The following is a 16,151-nucleotide window of genomic DNA, read 5'->3' on the forward strand; positions in this document are numbered from 1 at the left end:
CTAAAGAGATAGGGGACGTGAAGAATCAAATTGGACAGATCGCAGAATTCATGGGACAAATTAGAGAACAAAGCGAACTTTCCAGGTTAACCAGTGTCAATTTGATGGGAGATTTTGAAATCACTGAAGCAATCACTTTGAGAAGTGGTATAGAGGTTGTAGGTGATTTGAAGGTGTCCAACCATAGCCTAGAAGTAGACAAAAAAAGGCTGTTGTCCAAAGAGGAGGAGGAAGACTCAGCCACAACAAGCTTAGAAGATTATGTTATTGCTACAGCACCTAATCGTCTCTAATCCTTTTGCTGCAGCTACCCTAGCTCCACCACCATCCAATTCTAGTAAGGTTGTTCCGAATTCTATTCTTTCTAACCTTATTCCACCAAATATACCTTTTCCTCGTAGGTTTATGCAATCCAAGAAATATGAGAGTGAAAAAGACATATTTGAAACCTTTCCAAGGATTCAAGAGAAAGAAGTGGCTGGGGAATATCTAGAATTCATCAAAGAGGATATACTTGAGACAACCATCCCCGAAGAAGTTGGATGTTATGACATCGAACAAGTCACTGCCCTCATAACAAATCTGGCCGAGAGCAACATTCCTGAAACTTTTAAAGTAGTGTTTGTCCTTGAGTTCTTATTGCAGCACACAGGTAAACCACCTCCTCAAATTTCAATTTCGTTTTCTACTAACATGTTGTTGATTTCAATGATTCAAGCACCCATTCTAGAATTTAAACCATTACCGGATCATTTCAAGTATCACCTTCCATTCAAAGATCCAAATCCATGTCGCTGGTCCTAGTGAGGATTAAATGGAGTTGTCGTCCGACTAGAAGACGTTAAAGCAAGCGCTTCTTGGGAGGCAACTCATGTGTTCAAACAAAGAGACATTGGAATTTCTGGCTCCTACAACCAGATTTGCTTTCTTTTACCCTTCTCTTTATTGTTTTTACTTTGCCATGATTATCTTGTTTGCTAGTTATCTATTGTTGCTTTCTTGTTTAAGTTTATTTTTGAAACATTTAAGTGGGGGGTGGGGGGGTTAAATAGAATGCTTCTCATGACTTATCTTTCACCACCTATCACTACTAACGTTGTTATTCACTGCTTTAAAGTATTTTATTGTGCATCATAAAAACAAAATTTAAAAAAAAAATCTAAAAAGCTTGAGAAAATACCAAAAAAGAGTCGTTTTTGTTGCTTGTGTGTGTCTTAGGGTACCTTCCAACACAATGATGAGGATTTGGTTTTTAAGTGCATGACTGTTAAAGAAAGTTACAAACATAGGTGGACATTTGATATGCTCTTTGGTTAATACTTAGTTGTAGTTGTCATTTACGAATTCACATGTAATCACAAAGAGAAAAAAATCAGTTTTGTAACATGCTTGTAGGAAGAAACTCAAACTAACGCTACAACCCTGTGAAACTTGAGCCTATTCTTTGTTTGGAAAGTTATTAATCTGTGATATTCTTGCTTTCTAAAGTCGTTGCATGATCTCATTATTTCTTTGCTTGGTTGCTACTTAGAATGCTTTTTCATCATTTTAGTTCTAAATACTAGAACTCATGCCTATTTCATTCAAAGCATAAAATTGATTGCATAACAAATAACAAGATGAAGTTGTTTAGTTACTACCAGAGCCAAAAGACCTTATCCCTTGCATACGCATTGTAGGTTTAACCCCTTTGAGTCTTATTTAGCCTATTTTCTTTGTTAGCTTGCATTATCTAGCCTAGTATAGGAATGTCCATACCCTTTTTCTTAAAGAATAGTGAAGCATGACTTGTTGGGAATTCATTTTGATCTACAATTTTCAGAAAAATAAGTGTGGGGGAAGGATTTATTCTTTTGAATCCGGTGAAGTAGTTCTTATGTTTTATGTTTCAAAAAAAAAAAAAAAAAAAAAAAGAAGAAGAAGAAGAAAAACTTTAAAATCTATGAAAATACTGATTTTTAACATGTCATGTTTCATTGGAAATCCCTGAGGCAATTGTTGGAAGGTTTAGGTTTTGTTTTGTTTTCTTTGTTTTGCTTGGGGACTAGCAAAAGCTGAGTGTGGGGGAATTTGATAGGAGCATATTTATGTGACTTTGTTATCTTATTTCTTTGCATTTACTTCTTTAATTTCCATTTATTTTGGTAGTTTATGTTATTTTCGTATTATTGTAGGTCCAATTGGTAAAGATGACAATAAATAGTCAAATGGAGCAATTTGGAGTAGTTTTAGACTTGGATTGGATAGCATGCGTGGATAGCATATGGGCTGGATTTTTTGGTGTTTAAATGGTGTTAGACATGTGCTAAACTATGAAGAAATTAAAGTTGAGGCTTGGAAGACAAGGAATTACACAAGAAAAAGGAATCCTAGTTGGAGAGGAACCTTATCTTGTCTTATCTTATCCAACCTTATCTTATCTTATCCAAACCTTATCCTACTTTATTTTATCTCCAGCTGCAAGGAGGAATCCTTATCACATTCCAACACTTCCTATCTGATTATAAGAGTCCTAAAATAATTCAAACAACCTAATCCTTTTTCTCCTGGGAGCTGTGCCTTTACCCTATATATACACATTATTGCCCAAATAAGAGAGAGAAGTGTGCCATGCCTACCATTCATCCATTGAAGTTGCTAGAATTTTCAAAGTTCTTTCTATCTTTGTTTTAAGTTTCAATGTTTATTTTAGATTGCTTTTCAGTTATGATAAACATGTGTAACTAAATTTCTTTTTAGCTAGAGGTGAATTCGAAGCCATGATCATATGTTTTATATAAATTGGTTACATCCAGTTATTGTTCCATAAAATATGAATGCAATTTACTGATGTGCTTTATAGAGAACTTAGTCTTGTATGTTTATTAAGGGTGCACACTTAGTTTGCATGCAAGGATTTGATGTTAGAATATAAGGGAATTTCACCTAATCGTTATGAACTTATATTTGTAAGTAGTAAAAGTCACTAGTCCTGATTGAGTTAAGTAAATTCTTAGCAGGAGTATCATGCTTTTCATATTTACGAATGCTTTGTCAATGCTTATGATTTTTACAGAACTTAATGATCTTTGAGATGTATCTCTATCATGCTTTTCATAGTTAGGGAACTTGAAGAGAATAATTGGGTTGTGTCACTGAGTCCAATTCAATGAACTTAGGAAAAATTGAGAGTTAATTAGTGTTTTTCACAATTAATTTGGGGCATTGTCATTCATGGTTTATAGGAAGAATAACTGGAAATCGATTTGTATGTATATGTTTCATGTGTGGAGAACAATCCTTTAGCTATCCTTTCATTCATATTTTATTCACAACTTAATTTACTTGCTGCCTTTTACTTTTGTTTTAATTAAATTCATTCAAAATCTGACACACCCCGAACGAGATCAGGGCATGCTGGCTGTCACGTGGAAGTGACGTAGCCATGTGCACAGTGCGGAAGCTTATAAAATAATAATAGAAGAAGTACGAACACATAAAAGAAAACTAGCATACATAAGGTAGTACAACAAGTGCTAGCATAAGTGAGACACAAGTTCAGAGCAGAAAGCCTAAAACAGTCCAACTAAAAAGACACGACAACAGTACACTCGAAGGTGGCCCTACGCTGGTGATCATCTGTCAGAAATGCCGGGAAAACCCTTTGGGAAACCACCAAACCTGCTAGACCGCTAGAACCTGGAGGGGCGTAAAACAAAAGCGTGAGTGGGCAAAAACAAAGCTTTTCGAAAACCATTTAACAAAATAAGTTCTAACCCCTCGCCGTAAAACCTGTATACCTCCCAGAAAATAAACATATGTACGTATATATAGATATGCCAATCATGCTCCAGAATATGCCATGTCGAAACCTCAGGATGAAATGCAAGTGCTCATGTATAAATCATATCAATAACATATAATCTGGCAGCCGGAGTCACCTAACGTGAACTGTACGGCCGCATCTAGAGCTCAAATCTCGATATCAGTAACTAAACCTGCCCACGAGTCGGAACCACCTAAAGTGGTCTGTACGACAAGCCTGGGTGTAATATATATAAACGCTCTAGTGCCACGATCACGTGAAGGCTGTGCGAATAGTCGCGGGTCACCTACGAGTCGGAACCACCTAATGTGGTCTGTACGACAGGACTGTGCACCTAACTTGGATCCAAGCTGAGCGTGTGGTGCGGGAGGTGAACATCACGTGAAGGATTGTGCCCTACTCTGGGCGGGAGCACTAACACCGGGGGTGCAGGTTATGAGCTCTCTAAGCATCACAAATCGCTACTGAATATAAACATGATTAACACTTACCTGGCACTTACCGTGCGTCCACAGCATCAAATATGCATATGTATATAAATATATATGCCCAATAAAGCAACTAATGATGCATAAATGACGATAACATAATGCATGGCATATAACTAGTAAAATTTAAATCAATTTCTGGGAAAATATAAGTATATAGGTATATACGGAAAACCAAAAGCCCACTCACTGGTATGTGGAAGGGTCGTAGAGTGACCACGCTCGTCCTCGGGATACGTCTCACCTATATGCGAAATAACTATAAAAACGTTAATTTTAAAGCACATAACCACGCTTTAGAAATCACTTCTCATACAATGCTCAAATGGGGTGTATGAATACACCAACGTGATCTACTCGACCTCACGAACATCCCCATATTTTTAAAATAATTTTTTCATCGCCGCACACACCCCCACGCGCCGACCAAGGCACGGCCACACGCGTCGGCCACGCGCAGGCACGTGCCTAGCACGTTGACGGCGTCAACTGACGCCGTAGGGAATATTCCGTCAGTTTTGGCAGATTCCGTCAACGGCGTTAGGAATATTTCGTCAGACTTGACGGAATATTCCGTCACCTTCTCCGGCGAGCCTCCGGCGCCATCGCCGGCGCCGGAAAACTGGAAAATTTTCAAACTTCGATATCTTCTTCGTTTTTCACCCAAATTTCACAAAATTGGTACCAAAATGAAGCTTAGAACTAGAGGAACACAATCATACCACTTTCAAGGGTTAAAAACCACGAAATCTCACCTGTGAAAACAACCCAACTCCGGCCAACTTCGAAACCAGTGATCCCGACGTCCAATTCCTTCAAACGAACTACTCCGAGCCTCCTTGGGACCTCACCAAGCTTTCTACAAGCTTGAAATTTCCTAAATCGTGAGAAATTACGTTTGCATGAATAGTACCTCAAATCGGACATCGTTGAATCGACGTGAAAACGATGGAGTTCTCACCTGAAAATGGTATGGCTGGACTCCTACCATCCTCACGAGCTCGAAAATGGTCTTGGTTTCCTCGATCTGTGGAAGTTTAGTTGGTTTTGGGTGTGTGTTCGTATGTTCGAAGGAAATGGGAAGGGAAATGGGGACTCGGGACAATCACAGGGAAATGGACAGAAGGTATGGGGTGAGGGAGTGTGAGTGTGTGGCCCAAAACAAGCCAACACAACACAAAAACGACCAATAAACGTGACGAAATCGAACTAGGGGCAAAATAGTCTTTTCACGCGTACGTTTTTGATATTTCTGGGACGGGCTGTCACAAAATCTCTCCCCTCATTGTTTTAATGTTAGTTTAACTTAGTTTTCAGTTTTTTAAGTTTATCTCTTCCCTCATTGTTTTAATGTTAGTTTAACTTAGTTTTCAGTTTTTTAAGTTTAATTTGTGTTGATTAACATCCCTTCTAATCCCTCGAATAGAACGATCCCTACTTACTCATACTACGATTGTATAATTTATAGGGCTTAATTTGTGTTTTAGTTTTTACCACATCAATGATGTGTTTGAAAGTTTTTTGAAAATGATTGAAGACACTTTTAATGAAAGTGTTTTTAGAATCAATGCTTAGTTAAAATGTAATTGGATCCTCAAAAGGAACTTGAAGTATTTCCTGCAAGAAATACATAATCAGTGATTCTTCCAAAATTTCACTTATAGTGCTTTTGGAACCTAAATCCTCAAAAGGAACTTGAAGTATTTCTTGTAAGCAATACATAATTGGTGATTCTTCCAAAATTTCACTTATAGTGCTTTTGGAACCTAAAAACACTTTCACCAAAAACGTTTTCAGTCATTCTAAAAGTACTTCTAAATATGTAGAACATTAATCGTTGCATGATAACCTTGTCATCTATACTATTAAATTTAATAGAGAGAATCAATAAATAAAAAAATTTAAAGACACAACACTTAAATAAGAGAGGAAAGATAGAGATAAACAATAAAAAGTTATAAAGAATAAGATAGATTTCACAAATCTTTTTGTTGTTGAATTAATTTGAATTTGGTATGACAATATATGTGAAATTGAATAGCTTTGTAGATTTGGAGTCTTGCTTCTGGGTTGCACTGTGAAAGAGAAAAATTAAAGTATGTTATAAATAGGTCAAACTTAGAGATATAACCTTTACTAGTAACAGGAGCGAAACAGGTGTAAAATACTACATTGTAACTATAGCACAAGAGGATGACAAATAAAGGAGGTAGGAATAGATAATGATGTTATTGATCTTTTTTTTCTTACTCTGTATTTTGATAGTACACGGAGTGCTCTATTTATAGAGCAACTCCAGCACACAACTTTTGAAAAACACGATCTCCTTCATTTCCAAAGTCCACGTTACTATGTGTGACACACCCCGACCGAGATCAGGGCATGCTGGCCGTCACGTGGAAGTGACGTAGCCATGTGCACAGTGCGGAAGCTAAAACAGTAAAATAAAAGTGCGAATAATTTAAAAACTAGCAATTATAGAGTGATAGAATATGTGCTAGCACAAATACGACACTGAATTCAGAGCCTAAGGCCAACAGCAGTCCAAAAGAAACAATACAACAAAAGTACACCCGAAGGTGACCCTACGTAGGTGAGTATCTGTCAGAATGCCGAGACGTCCTCCGAGAAAACCACCGGACCCGCTAGGCTACTAGAACCTGGAGGGGCGCAAAAACAAAAGCGTGAGTGGGCAAAACAAATCTCTTAGAAAACCATTTCATAAAACATACTATAACCCCTCGCCGTAAAACCTGTATACTTCCCAGAAAATAAACATATAAACGTAGGTATAGATATGCCAAGTATACTCAAGGGTATGCCAACATGCTCAAGGCCTCATAATAACATGCAAGTGCTTAGGTATGTATATCACATCAATATTATAATAATCTGGCAGCCGGAGTCCCCTAAGTGACCTGTACGGCTGAATCTAGAGCTCAAATCACAACTCAAACACTAAACCTGCCCACGAGTCGGAACCACCTATAGTGGTCTGTACGACAAGCCTGGGTGCAATACATATAAACGCTCTAGTGCTACGATCACGTGAAGGCTGTGCGAATAATCGCGGGTCACCTACGAGTCGGAACCACCTATAGTGGTCTGTACGACAAGACTGTGCACCTAACTTGAATTCAAGCTGAGCGTGTGGTGCGGGAGGTGAACGACACGTGAAGGACTATGCCCTACTCTGGCGGGAGCACTAACACCGGGGGTGCAGGTTATGAGCTCTCTAAGCACCTCTAATCGCTATTTAATGCAAATGATAAACCATGCTCACCTGGCACTTACCTGGGCCGCCACAGCACCAACATACATGTAAATGACGTAAGAATAAATATATAACCCAACTCATATACCACTAATCATGTATAAGCATCAATCATATAAAATTAATAGCGTAAAACGAGGCATTTATATTAATTTCTGGGAAATAACATGTATATAGGTATATACGGAAAACAAAAGCCCACTCACTGATATGTAGAAGGGTCGTAGCCCCCCTGCCTCGAATGTGCACGCTCGTCTTCGGGATACGTGTCACCTATATGCGAATTAACTACAAAAACGTTAACTTTAAAGCACATAACCGTCCGTTCAAAATAACTTCTCATACATTGCTCAAAATGGACAAATGAATATACCAACGTGATCTACACAACCTCACGATCACAACCATATTTTTAAAATAATTTTTGGACACGTCACGCGCCCCCACGCGCCAGCACAGACACGAGTCCACGCGCCCCCACGCGCGGCCACGTGACCTGCACGCTGACGGCGTCAAGTGACGCCGTCAGGAATATTCCCTGGAATATTCCGTTAACCTTGACTGACGCCGTTACTGTCCGTTAGGAATATTCCGTCAAACCCTAACGGAATATTCCCCTGTCTTCTCCGGCGAGCCACCGCCGCCGGCGCCGCCGTCGCCGGCGCCGTCGCCGGCGCCGTCGCCGGAAAACTGCAAAATTTTCCAACTTTGTTTTCTCACTCGTTTTTCAACCATTTTTCACGTTCTTTATACCAAAATGAAGCTTAAGACTAGTAGATTCACGTTAGACTAGTTTTAAGGCCTAAAAATCAAAGAATCTCACCTGCAACAACGATCCAAGTTCGGCCAACTTTGAACCAAGCTTTCCCGACGTCCAAATTCACCCAACGAAGCACTCCCAAGCTCCTGGGAACCTCACTAACACCTCTACAAGCTTAAAATGTCCAAAAACATACTAGATTAGGTTTGCATGAATAGTGACCCAAAACGGACCTTGTGAAATCGACGTGAAAACGTCGAGATTCCTACCTGAAAATGGCACCACTAGACTCCTCTCAGCTCCACGAGTTCAATGGTAGTTTTGGATCCCTCGATCTGTGACGTTTTAGGGTGTGTGTGTGTGTGTCCGTACGTTTACAGAGGGAAGAAGGAGAAATGGAGCTCGGGGGAGAGAGAGAGAGGAAAGTCAGAGGGAGAGGGAGAGAAAGCAAGTGTGAATGTGTGTGTGTGACCCCCACACATGTCCACACCACACTAAACACCAAAAACATAATAGAACAAACTAGGGGTAAAATGGTCATTTCACACGTACGGTTCGATAGTTTCGGGACGGGATATCACAACCTACCCACCTTATTAGAATTTCGTCCCGAAATTCAAAACAACCGAAAACGACCCCTAGTAACCAAAGAATAATCTAGGATACAAATCCCTCATCCGATCTTCTGTCTCCCACGTCGCTTCCTCAACTGAATGGTTCCTCCACAAAACCTTCACTAATTTCACCGTCTTGTTCCGCAGAACCTTCTCTTTCCAAACAATAATCGTCACCGGTTCCTCGTCGTATGTCAAATCTGGGTTAATTTCTAACGGTTGAGGAGGTATCACATGTGATGGATCAGCAACATAATGTCGGAGCATAGACACGTGGAAAACGTTATGCACTCTGGCTAGCTCCGGAGGTAACTCCAACCGGTAAGCTACCTCACCAACTCGCTCCACGACCATGTATGGTCCGATGTACCGTGGACTTAACTTGCCTTTCTTCCCAAATCTCACTACACCTCTCCACGGCGAAAGCTTCAAAAATACCCAATCTCCGACCTCATACACTCTGTCCGTAGCATGCTGATCCGCTGAGCTTTTCTGTCTATCCTGAGCTGCTTTCAGATTAGTCTTGATTACCTGGACGTTCTGAGTAGTTTCCTCAACGATCTCCGGACCCACTAAAACTCTTTCTCCGACTTCTGACCAACACAACGGTGTGCGACAAGCTCTACCATACAATGCTTCAAACGGCGCCATGCCAATGCTTGAATGAAAACTATTATTATAGGCAAATTCCATCAAATCCAACCGCTGGTGCCAAGCATCACCAAATTGCAACACCGAAGTTCGCAACATATCCTCCAAAGTCTGTATAGTCCTCTCAGACTGCCCGTCTGTCTGCGGATGATACGCCGTACTGTAGAGTAGTCTTGTACCCAAAGCTTCCTGGAAAGCCACCCAAAACTTAGATGTGAACCGTGGATCACGATCCGAGATAATACTCACCGGGACACCATGGTACTTCACTATCTTCGAGATGAACAACTCCGCTAATCGACTCAAAGAATACCTCTCTCTTACTGGAATAAAATGTGCGGACTTTGTGAGTCGATCAACGATCACCCAAATGCCGTCAAAACCGTTATGTGTACGCGGGAGCTTGTACACAAAGTCCATGGTGATATTTTCCCATTTCCACTCGGGAACGGGAAGCGGCTGCAACAATCCAAACGGCTTTTTCCTTTCCGCCTTAACCTGCTGACAAATGGCACACCTACTCACATACTCGGCTATCTCCCTCTTCATACCCGGCCAATAATAAAATGGTCGAATGGTATGATACATTTTAGTAGCTCCTGGATGCATGGCGTAAGCCGAGATATGTGCTTCATCCAAAATTTCCTTCTTTAAATCCACAACATTCGGCACGAACATTCTTCCTTCTTGCATCAACATGCCATCCGATTCACGTACCCTGAGGTCTCTCCTCCTACCTTGTTCTCGAGCTTGGATTAATTCTTGAGTCTGCTCATCAGTTGCTTGGGTTACAAGCACCCGATCAACTAAGATGGGCCTAACTTGAAAATTAGCAAGTAAAGCCACATCTCGATCTTCTGCTTCTAACCTCACTCCTGTAGCACGCAAGTCCGCCAAAAGAGGAATACGGCTTGCATACAACGCATTAATGCGGCCTTGAGACTTCCGACTAAGCGCATCGGCAACTACATTCGCACGACCAGGGTGATAATCAATCGTGCAGTCGTAATCGCTGAGCAACTCCACCCACCTCCGCTGACGAAGATTAAGTTCTTTCTGGGTAAAAAGATACTGGAGACTCTTATGATCAGTAAAGATCCTACACTTCTCACCATAAAGATAGTGTCTCCACAACTTCAACGCAAAAATGATAGCGGCCAACTCCAAATCATGAGTAGGGTAATTCAACTCATGGGGTTTTAACTGACGTGAAGCATAAGCAATCACCCTACCATGCTGCATCAACACACATCCCAGACCATTCAAGGAAGCATCGCTATAAACCTCGAAATCACCACTATCGTCCGGGAGTGCCAGAACAGGTGCTTGAGTGAGACAACGCTTCAACTGTTGGAAACTCTGTTCACACCTATCGTCCCACTCGAATTTAACATCTTTCCTCGTTAGTCTCGTCAATGGTAAGGCAATCATCGAGAAATCTTTAACAAATCTCCGATAATACCCCGCCAAGCCAAGGAAACTTCTCACCTCGGTGACGGTTCGCGGTTGCTCCCAATTCTCCACCGCCGCAACCTTCTGAGGGTCAACCAGAATACCCTGAGCAGAAATAACATGCCCCAGAAACGCTACTTGATTTAGCCAAAACTGGCACTTGCTAAACTTAGCATATAATTGATGTTCCCTCAACCTTTTCAACACCAAGGTAAGATGTCGAACATGCTCCGCCTTCGACTTAGAATACACCAGAATATCATCGATAAAAACAATCACGAACCTATCCAAGTAAGGCTGGAAAACCCGGTTCATTAAATCCATAAAAGCTGCCGGTGCATTCGTCAACCCAAACGGCATAACCAGAAACTCGTAATGACCATAACGAGTCCTGAACGCCGTCTTAGGAACGTCATCCCTATTAATCTTCAGCTGATAGTACCCAGACCTCAAGTCAATCTTAGAGAACACACAAGCACCTCTAAGCTGATCGAATAAATCGTCGATACGAGGCAACGGATAGCGGTTTTTAATCGTCACCCGGTTCAATTGCCTGTAATCGATACACAGCCTTAAAGTTCCGTCTTTCTTCCTCACAAACAATACTGGAGAGCCCCAAGGCGAAGTACTAGGCTGAATAAAACCCTTATCCACTAATTCCTGCAGCTGCACCTTTAATTCCCTTAATTCCGCAGGTGCCATACGATAAGGAGTCAAAGAAATAGGATTAGTACCTGGAAGCAACTCGATAGTGAACTCCAAATCTCGATCTGGTGGTAACCCAGGCAAATCCTCGGGGAAAACATCTGGAAAGTGTCGGACGACCCTCACGTCCTCAACACCACAAGGAGGAGCCTCATCCAACACCACATGGGCTAAATACCCTTGACAACCCTTAGTCAACAACTTTTTCGCTCATAGCGCCGAAATAACACCATGTCTCACCCCACTCTGCTCCCCAACAAAGGTAACCACGGGTAGTCCAGGACGACGAAATGTAACTATCTTCCCGTAACAATCAATATTGGCACGGTTAGGGTGCAACCAATCCGCGCCCAAAATCACATCGAAATCAACAATATCTAACGGGATAAGATCAGCTGGCATAACCACGCCCTCAACTATCACTGGACAACCTGGGTACACACGATCCACAATACATCTCTCCCCTCTAGGCATAGCGAACTCTAAATCGTACCCTAGAGGTGTGGGGCGAGGTTGCGTCACTTGAGCAAATGTATGAGAAATCACAGAATGTGTAGCTCCACAATCAATTAAAACTCTAGCAAAATAACCAAGAATATTTAACGTACCCATAATCAGATCCGGGTTGTTCTGAGCATCTTGCAGAGAAATGTTGTGTATACGCCCCTGGCCCTGCTGCCGTCCGCCACGACCTCTGCTCGCCTGAGCACCACGACTCTGCGTACCACGCCCTTGACTGGGCTGACCGGTCTGTCTCGAAGACCCTGCACTACTGGTAGCAATCTCTCCTGTCTGAATCTGTCCTCCCTGATACCATTGAGAACTGCCGGCTGGAGCAGGAGGATACGGCATATAGCCGCCCGAATACTGAGGGTAACCACCCTGGGAGTAGGGGTCCTGAGGATACTGATATTGTCCCGAGGCATAGGGAACAGCATCACCCTGGTAGTGGTAGGCACCACCCCGACCTGCCTGTCCGTAACCATTAGGACCTTGAATCTGCTGGATAGGGGCAGGTGGTGGTAGAAAAGTCTGCTGCGGTCTCTGCTGCTGACCCTGGGGACATTGCGCGGCTCGATGCCCTAACTGCCCGCAAGTGAAACAACCACTACTGCCCCGCCTACACTCGCCAGTGTGCCGATTATTACACCTTCGGCAAAGTGGGGCCCTACCTCGACCACCGTCCCCCTGTCTCTGGCCTCGAAGGCCACCAGTAAATCTACCTCCTCGTCCCTGACCTGTGGCGCTGAAACCACCACTAGAAGAACTAGAGCTGTTACCACCCCTCTTGAAGTTTTGAGTCTGACGAGGCCCGAGCGATGCCTGACCTTTACCTTTGTCGTCCTTCTTCTGATTACCACTCTTCTCATTCTCATCACTCTCACTCGTCATATTCTCAGAGTCCTCGACTCTCAACAAAACCTCGTAGAACTCCTGGTATGTATCACAATGAGTGGAGGTCGACATCGAACACCACTTCTTCTTAGTGCCGATGCGAAAACGGCGAAGCATCTCCGCTGGGTTACTAGCAATCTCAGGGTGGTAGCGAGACAAGTCGGTAAACTTCCGATAATACTCATTCGCAGACATCTTCCGCTGTTTCAATTCAGTGAATTCCTGTTTCTTGCGATCAATATACTCTGGGGGCACGAATCTCCTCTTAAATAGCCTAATGAAAACATTCCAGTCCGTCTTCTCGGCTGGAGTCAAACTACAAAGCTCCTGCTCCCACCAGGATGCAGACTCCGTACCCAGGAACCATGAAGTAGTCTCGACCCATCTCTCCACAGGGAGATTCCCCTGGTTGTTCAACACTCGAAAAGTCTTCTCAATATGCTCCAACCAACGCTCCGCGGCCTCGTGCCCCTCGTGACCGTGGAATTTATCCAATTTCAGGTTGTACATAGTTTCCAGAGGAGTCCTCTGGGGAGGGCGGATAGCTGCCTGGATAGCAGTAGCAATAGCTTCCCCCAGCTGAGTGATATCGGGGAAACTAGACTCATCTGAACGGCGTGGTTCCCGACGAGGCGGCATAATTCTGACAGAAGGCACCAAAACCATTAGAATACTCACAAAAGACACAGGACTGCCAAACCTAAGCTCTGATACCAAACTGACACACCCCGACCGAGATCAGGGCATGCTGGCCGTCACGTGGAAGTGACGTAGCCATGTGCACAGTGCGGAAGCTAAAACAGTAAAATAAAAGTGCGAATAATTTAAAAACTAGCAATTATAGAGTGATAGAATATGTGCTAGCACAAATACGACACTGAATTCAGAGCCTAAGGCCAACAGCAGTCCAAAAGAAACAATACAACAAAAGTACACCCGAAGGTGACCCTACGTAGGTGAGTATCTGTCAGAATGCCGAGACGTCCTCCGAGAAAACCACCGGACCCGCTAGGCTACTAGAACCTGGAGGGGCGCAAAAACAAAAGCGTGAGTGGGCAAAACAAATCTCTTAGAAAACCATTTCATAAAACATACTATAACCCCTCGCCGTAAAACCTGTATACTTCCCAGAAAATAAACATATAAACGTAGGTATAGATATGCCAAGTATACTCAAGGGTATGCCAACATGCTCAAGGCCTCATAATAACATGCAAGTGCTTAGGTATGTATATCACATCAATATTATAATAATCTGGCAGCCGGAGTCCCCTAAGTGACCTGTACGGCTGAATCTAGAGCTCAAATCACAACTCAAACACTAAACCTGCCCACGAGTCGGAACCACCTATAGTGGTCTGTACGACAAGCCTGGGTGCAATACATATAAACGCTCTAGTGCTACGATCACGTGAAGGCTGTGCGAATAATCGCGGGTCACCTACGAGTCGGAACCACCTATAGTGGTCTGTACGACAAGACTGTGCACCTAACTTGAATTCAAGCTGAGCGTGTGGTGCAGGAGGTGAACGACACGTGAAGGACTATGCCCTACTCTGGCGGGAGCACTAACACCGGGGGTGCAGGTTATGAGCTCTCTAAGCACCTCTAATCGCTATTTAATGCAAATGATAAACCATGCTCACCTGGCACTTACCTGGGCCGCCACAGCACCAACATACATGTAAATGACGTAAGAATAAATATATAACCCAACTCATATACCACTAATCATGTATAAGCATCAATCATATAAAATTAATAGCGTAAAACGAGGCATTTATATTAATTTCTGGGAAATAACATGTATATAGGTATATACGGAAAACAAAAGCCCACTCACTGATATGTAGAAGGGTCGTAGCCCCCCTGCCTCGAATGTGCACGCTCGTCTTCGGGATACGTGTCACCTATATGCGAATTAACTACAAAAACGTTAACTTTAAAGCACATAACCGTCCGTTCAAAATAACTTCTCATACATTGCTCAAAATGGACAAATGAATATACCAACGTGATCTACACAACCTCACGATCACAACCATATTTTTAAAATAATTTTTGGACACGTCACGCGCCCCCACGCGCCAGCACAGACACGAGTCCACGCGCCCCCACGCGCGGCCACGTGACCTGCACGCTGACGGCGTCAAGTGACGCCGTCAGGAATATTCCCTGGAATATTCCGTTAACCTTGACTGACGCCGTTACTGTCCGTTAGGAATATTCCGTCAAACCCTAACGGAATATTCCCCTGTCTTCTCCGGCGAGCCACCGGCGCCGGCGCCGGCGCCGTCGCCGGAAAACTGCAAAATTTTCCAACTTTGTTTTCTCACTCGTTTTTCAACCATTTTTCACGTTCTTTATACCAAAATGAAGCTTAAGACTAGTAGATTCACGTTAGACTAGTTTTAAGGCCTAAAAATCAAAGAATCTCACCTGCAACAACGATCCAAGTTCGGCCAACTTTGAACCAAGCTTTCCCGACGTCCAAATTCACCCAACGAAGCACTCCCAAGCTCCTGGGAACCTCACTAACACCTCTACAAGCTTAAAATGTCCAAAAACATACTAGATTAGGTTTGCATGAATAGTGACCCAAAACGGACCTTGTGAAATCGACGTGAAAACGTCGAGATTCTTACCTGAAAATGGCACCACTAGACTCCTCTCAGCTCCACGAGTTCAATGGTAGTCTTGGATCCCTCGATCTGTGACGTTTTAGGGTGTGTGTGTGTGTGTCCGTACGTTTACAGAGGGAAGAAGGAGAAATGGAGCTCGGGGGAGAGAGAGAGAGGAAAGTCAGAGGGAGAGGGAGAGAAAGCAAGTGTGAATGTGTGTGTGTGACCCCCACACATGTCCACACCACACTAAACACCAAAAACATAATAGAACAAACTAGGGGTAAAATGGTCATTTCACACGTACGGTTCGATAGTTTCGGGACGGGATATCACAATGTGGGTATTGAAAAACCTACCAATGTTTTCAATATCACTGTGGGCAT

General features: G+C 42.9%; 1 protein-coding gene and 1 long non-coding RNA gene across 2 annotated transcripts; both read right to left on the reverse strand.

The window, feature by feature from the left end:
• Window positions 1-7,622: 7,622 nt before the first annotated feature.
• LOC148691553 (uncharacterized) lies at window positions 7,623-13,821 on the reverse strand. The gene is made up of 2 exons (XM_088683180.1): window positions 12,358-13,821; window positions 7,623-7,840 (listed from the first exon to the last, which is right to left on the reverse strand). The coding sequence occupies exons 1-2, from the start codon at window positions 13,808-13,810 to the stop codon at window positions 7,770-7,772; spliced, it is 1,524 nt and encodes a 507-aa protein (XP_088539306.1). The 5' UTR covers window positions 13,811-13,821; the 3' UTR covers window positions 7,623-7,769.
• A 1,015-nt stretch (window positions 13,822-14,836) lies between these two features.
• Window positions 14,837-15,951, reverse strand: LOC148691554 (uncharacterized). Its single transcript, XR_015954641.1, has 3 exons — window positions 15,790-15,951; window positions 15,584-15,694; window positions 14,837-15,054 (listed from the first exon to the last, which is right to left on the reverse strand). It is a non-coding gene; the product is annotated as an uncharacterized LOC148691554 (long non-coding RNA).
• Window positions 15,952-16,151: the final 200 nt, after the last annotated feature.

Source organism: Pyrus communis, chromosome 13 (assembly GCF_041283825.1).
Source record: "Pyrus communis isolate YQ-2024b chromosome 13, ASM4128382v1, whole genome shotgun sequence".
Lineage (NCBI taxonomy): Eukaryota > Viridiplantae > Streptophyta > Magnoliopsida > Rosales > Rosaceae > Pyrus > Pyrus communis.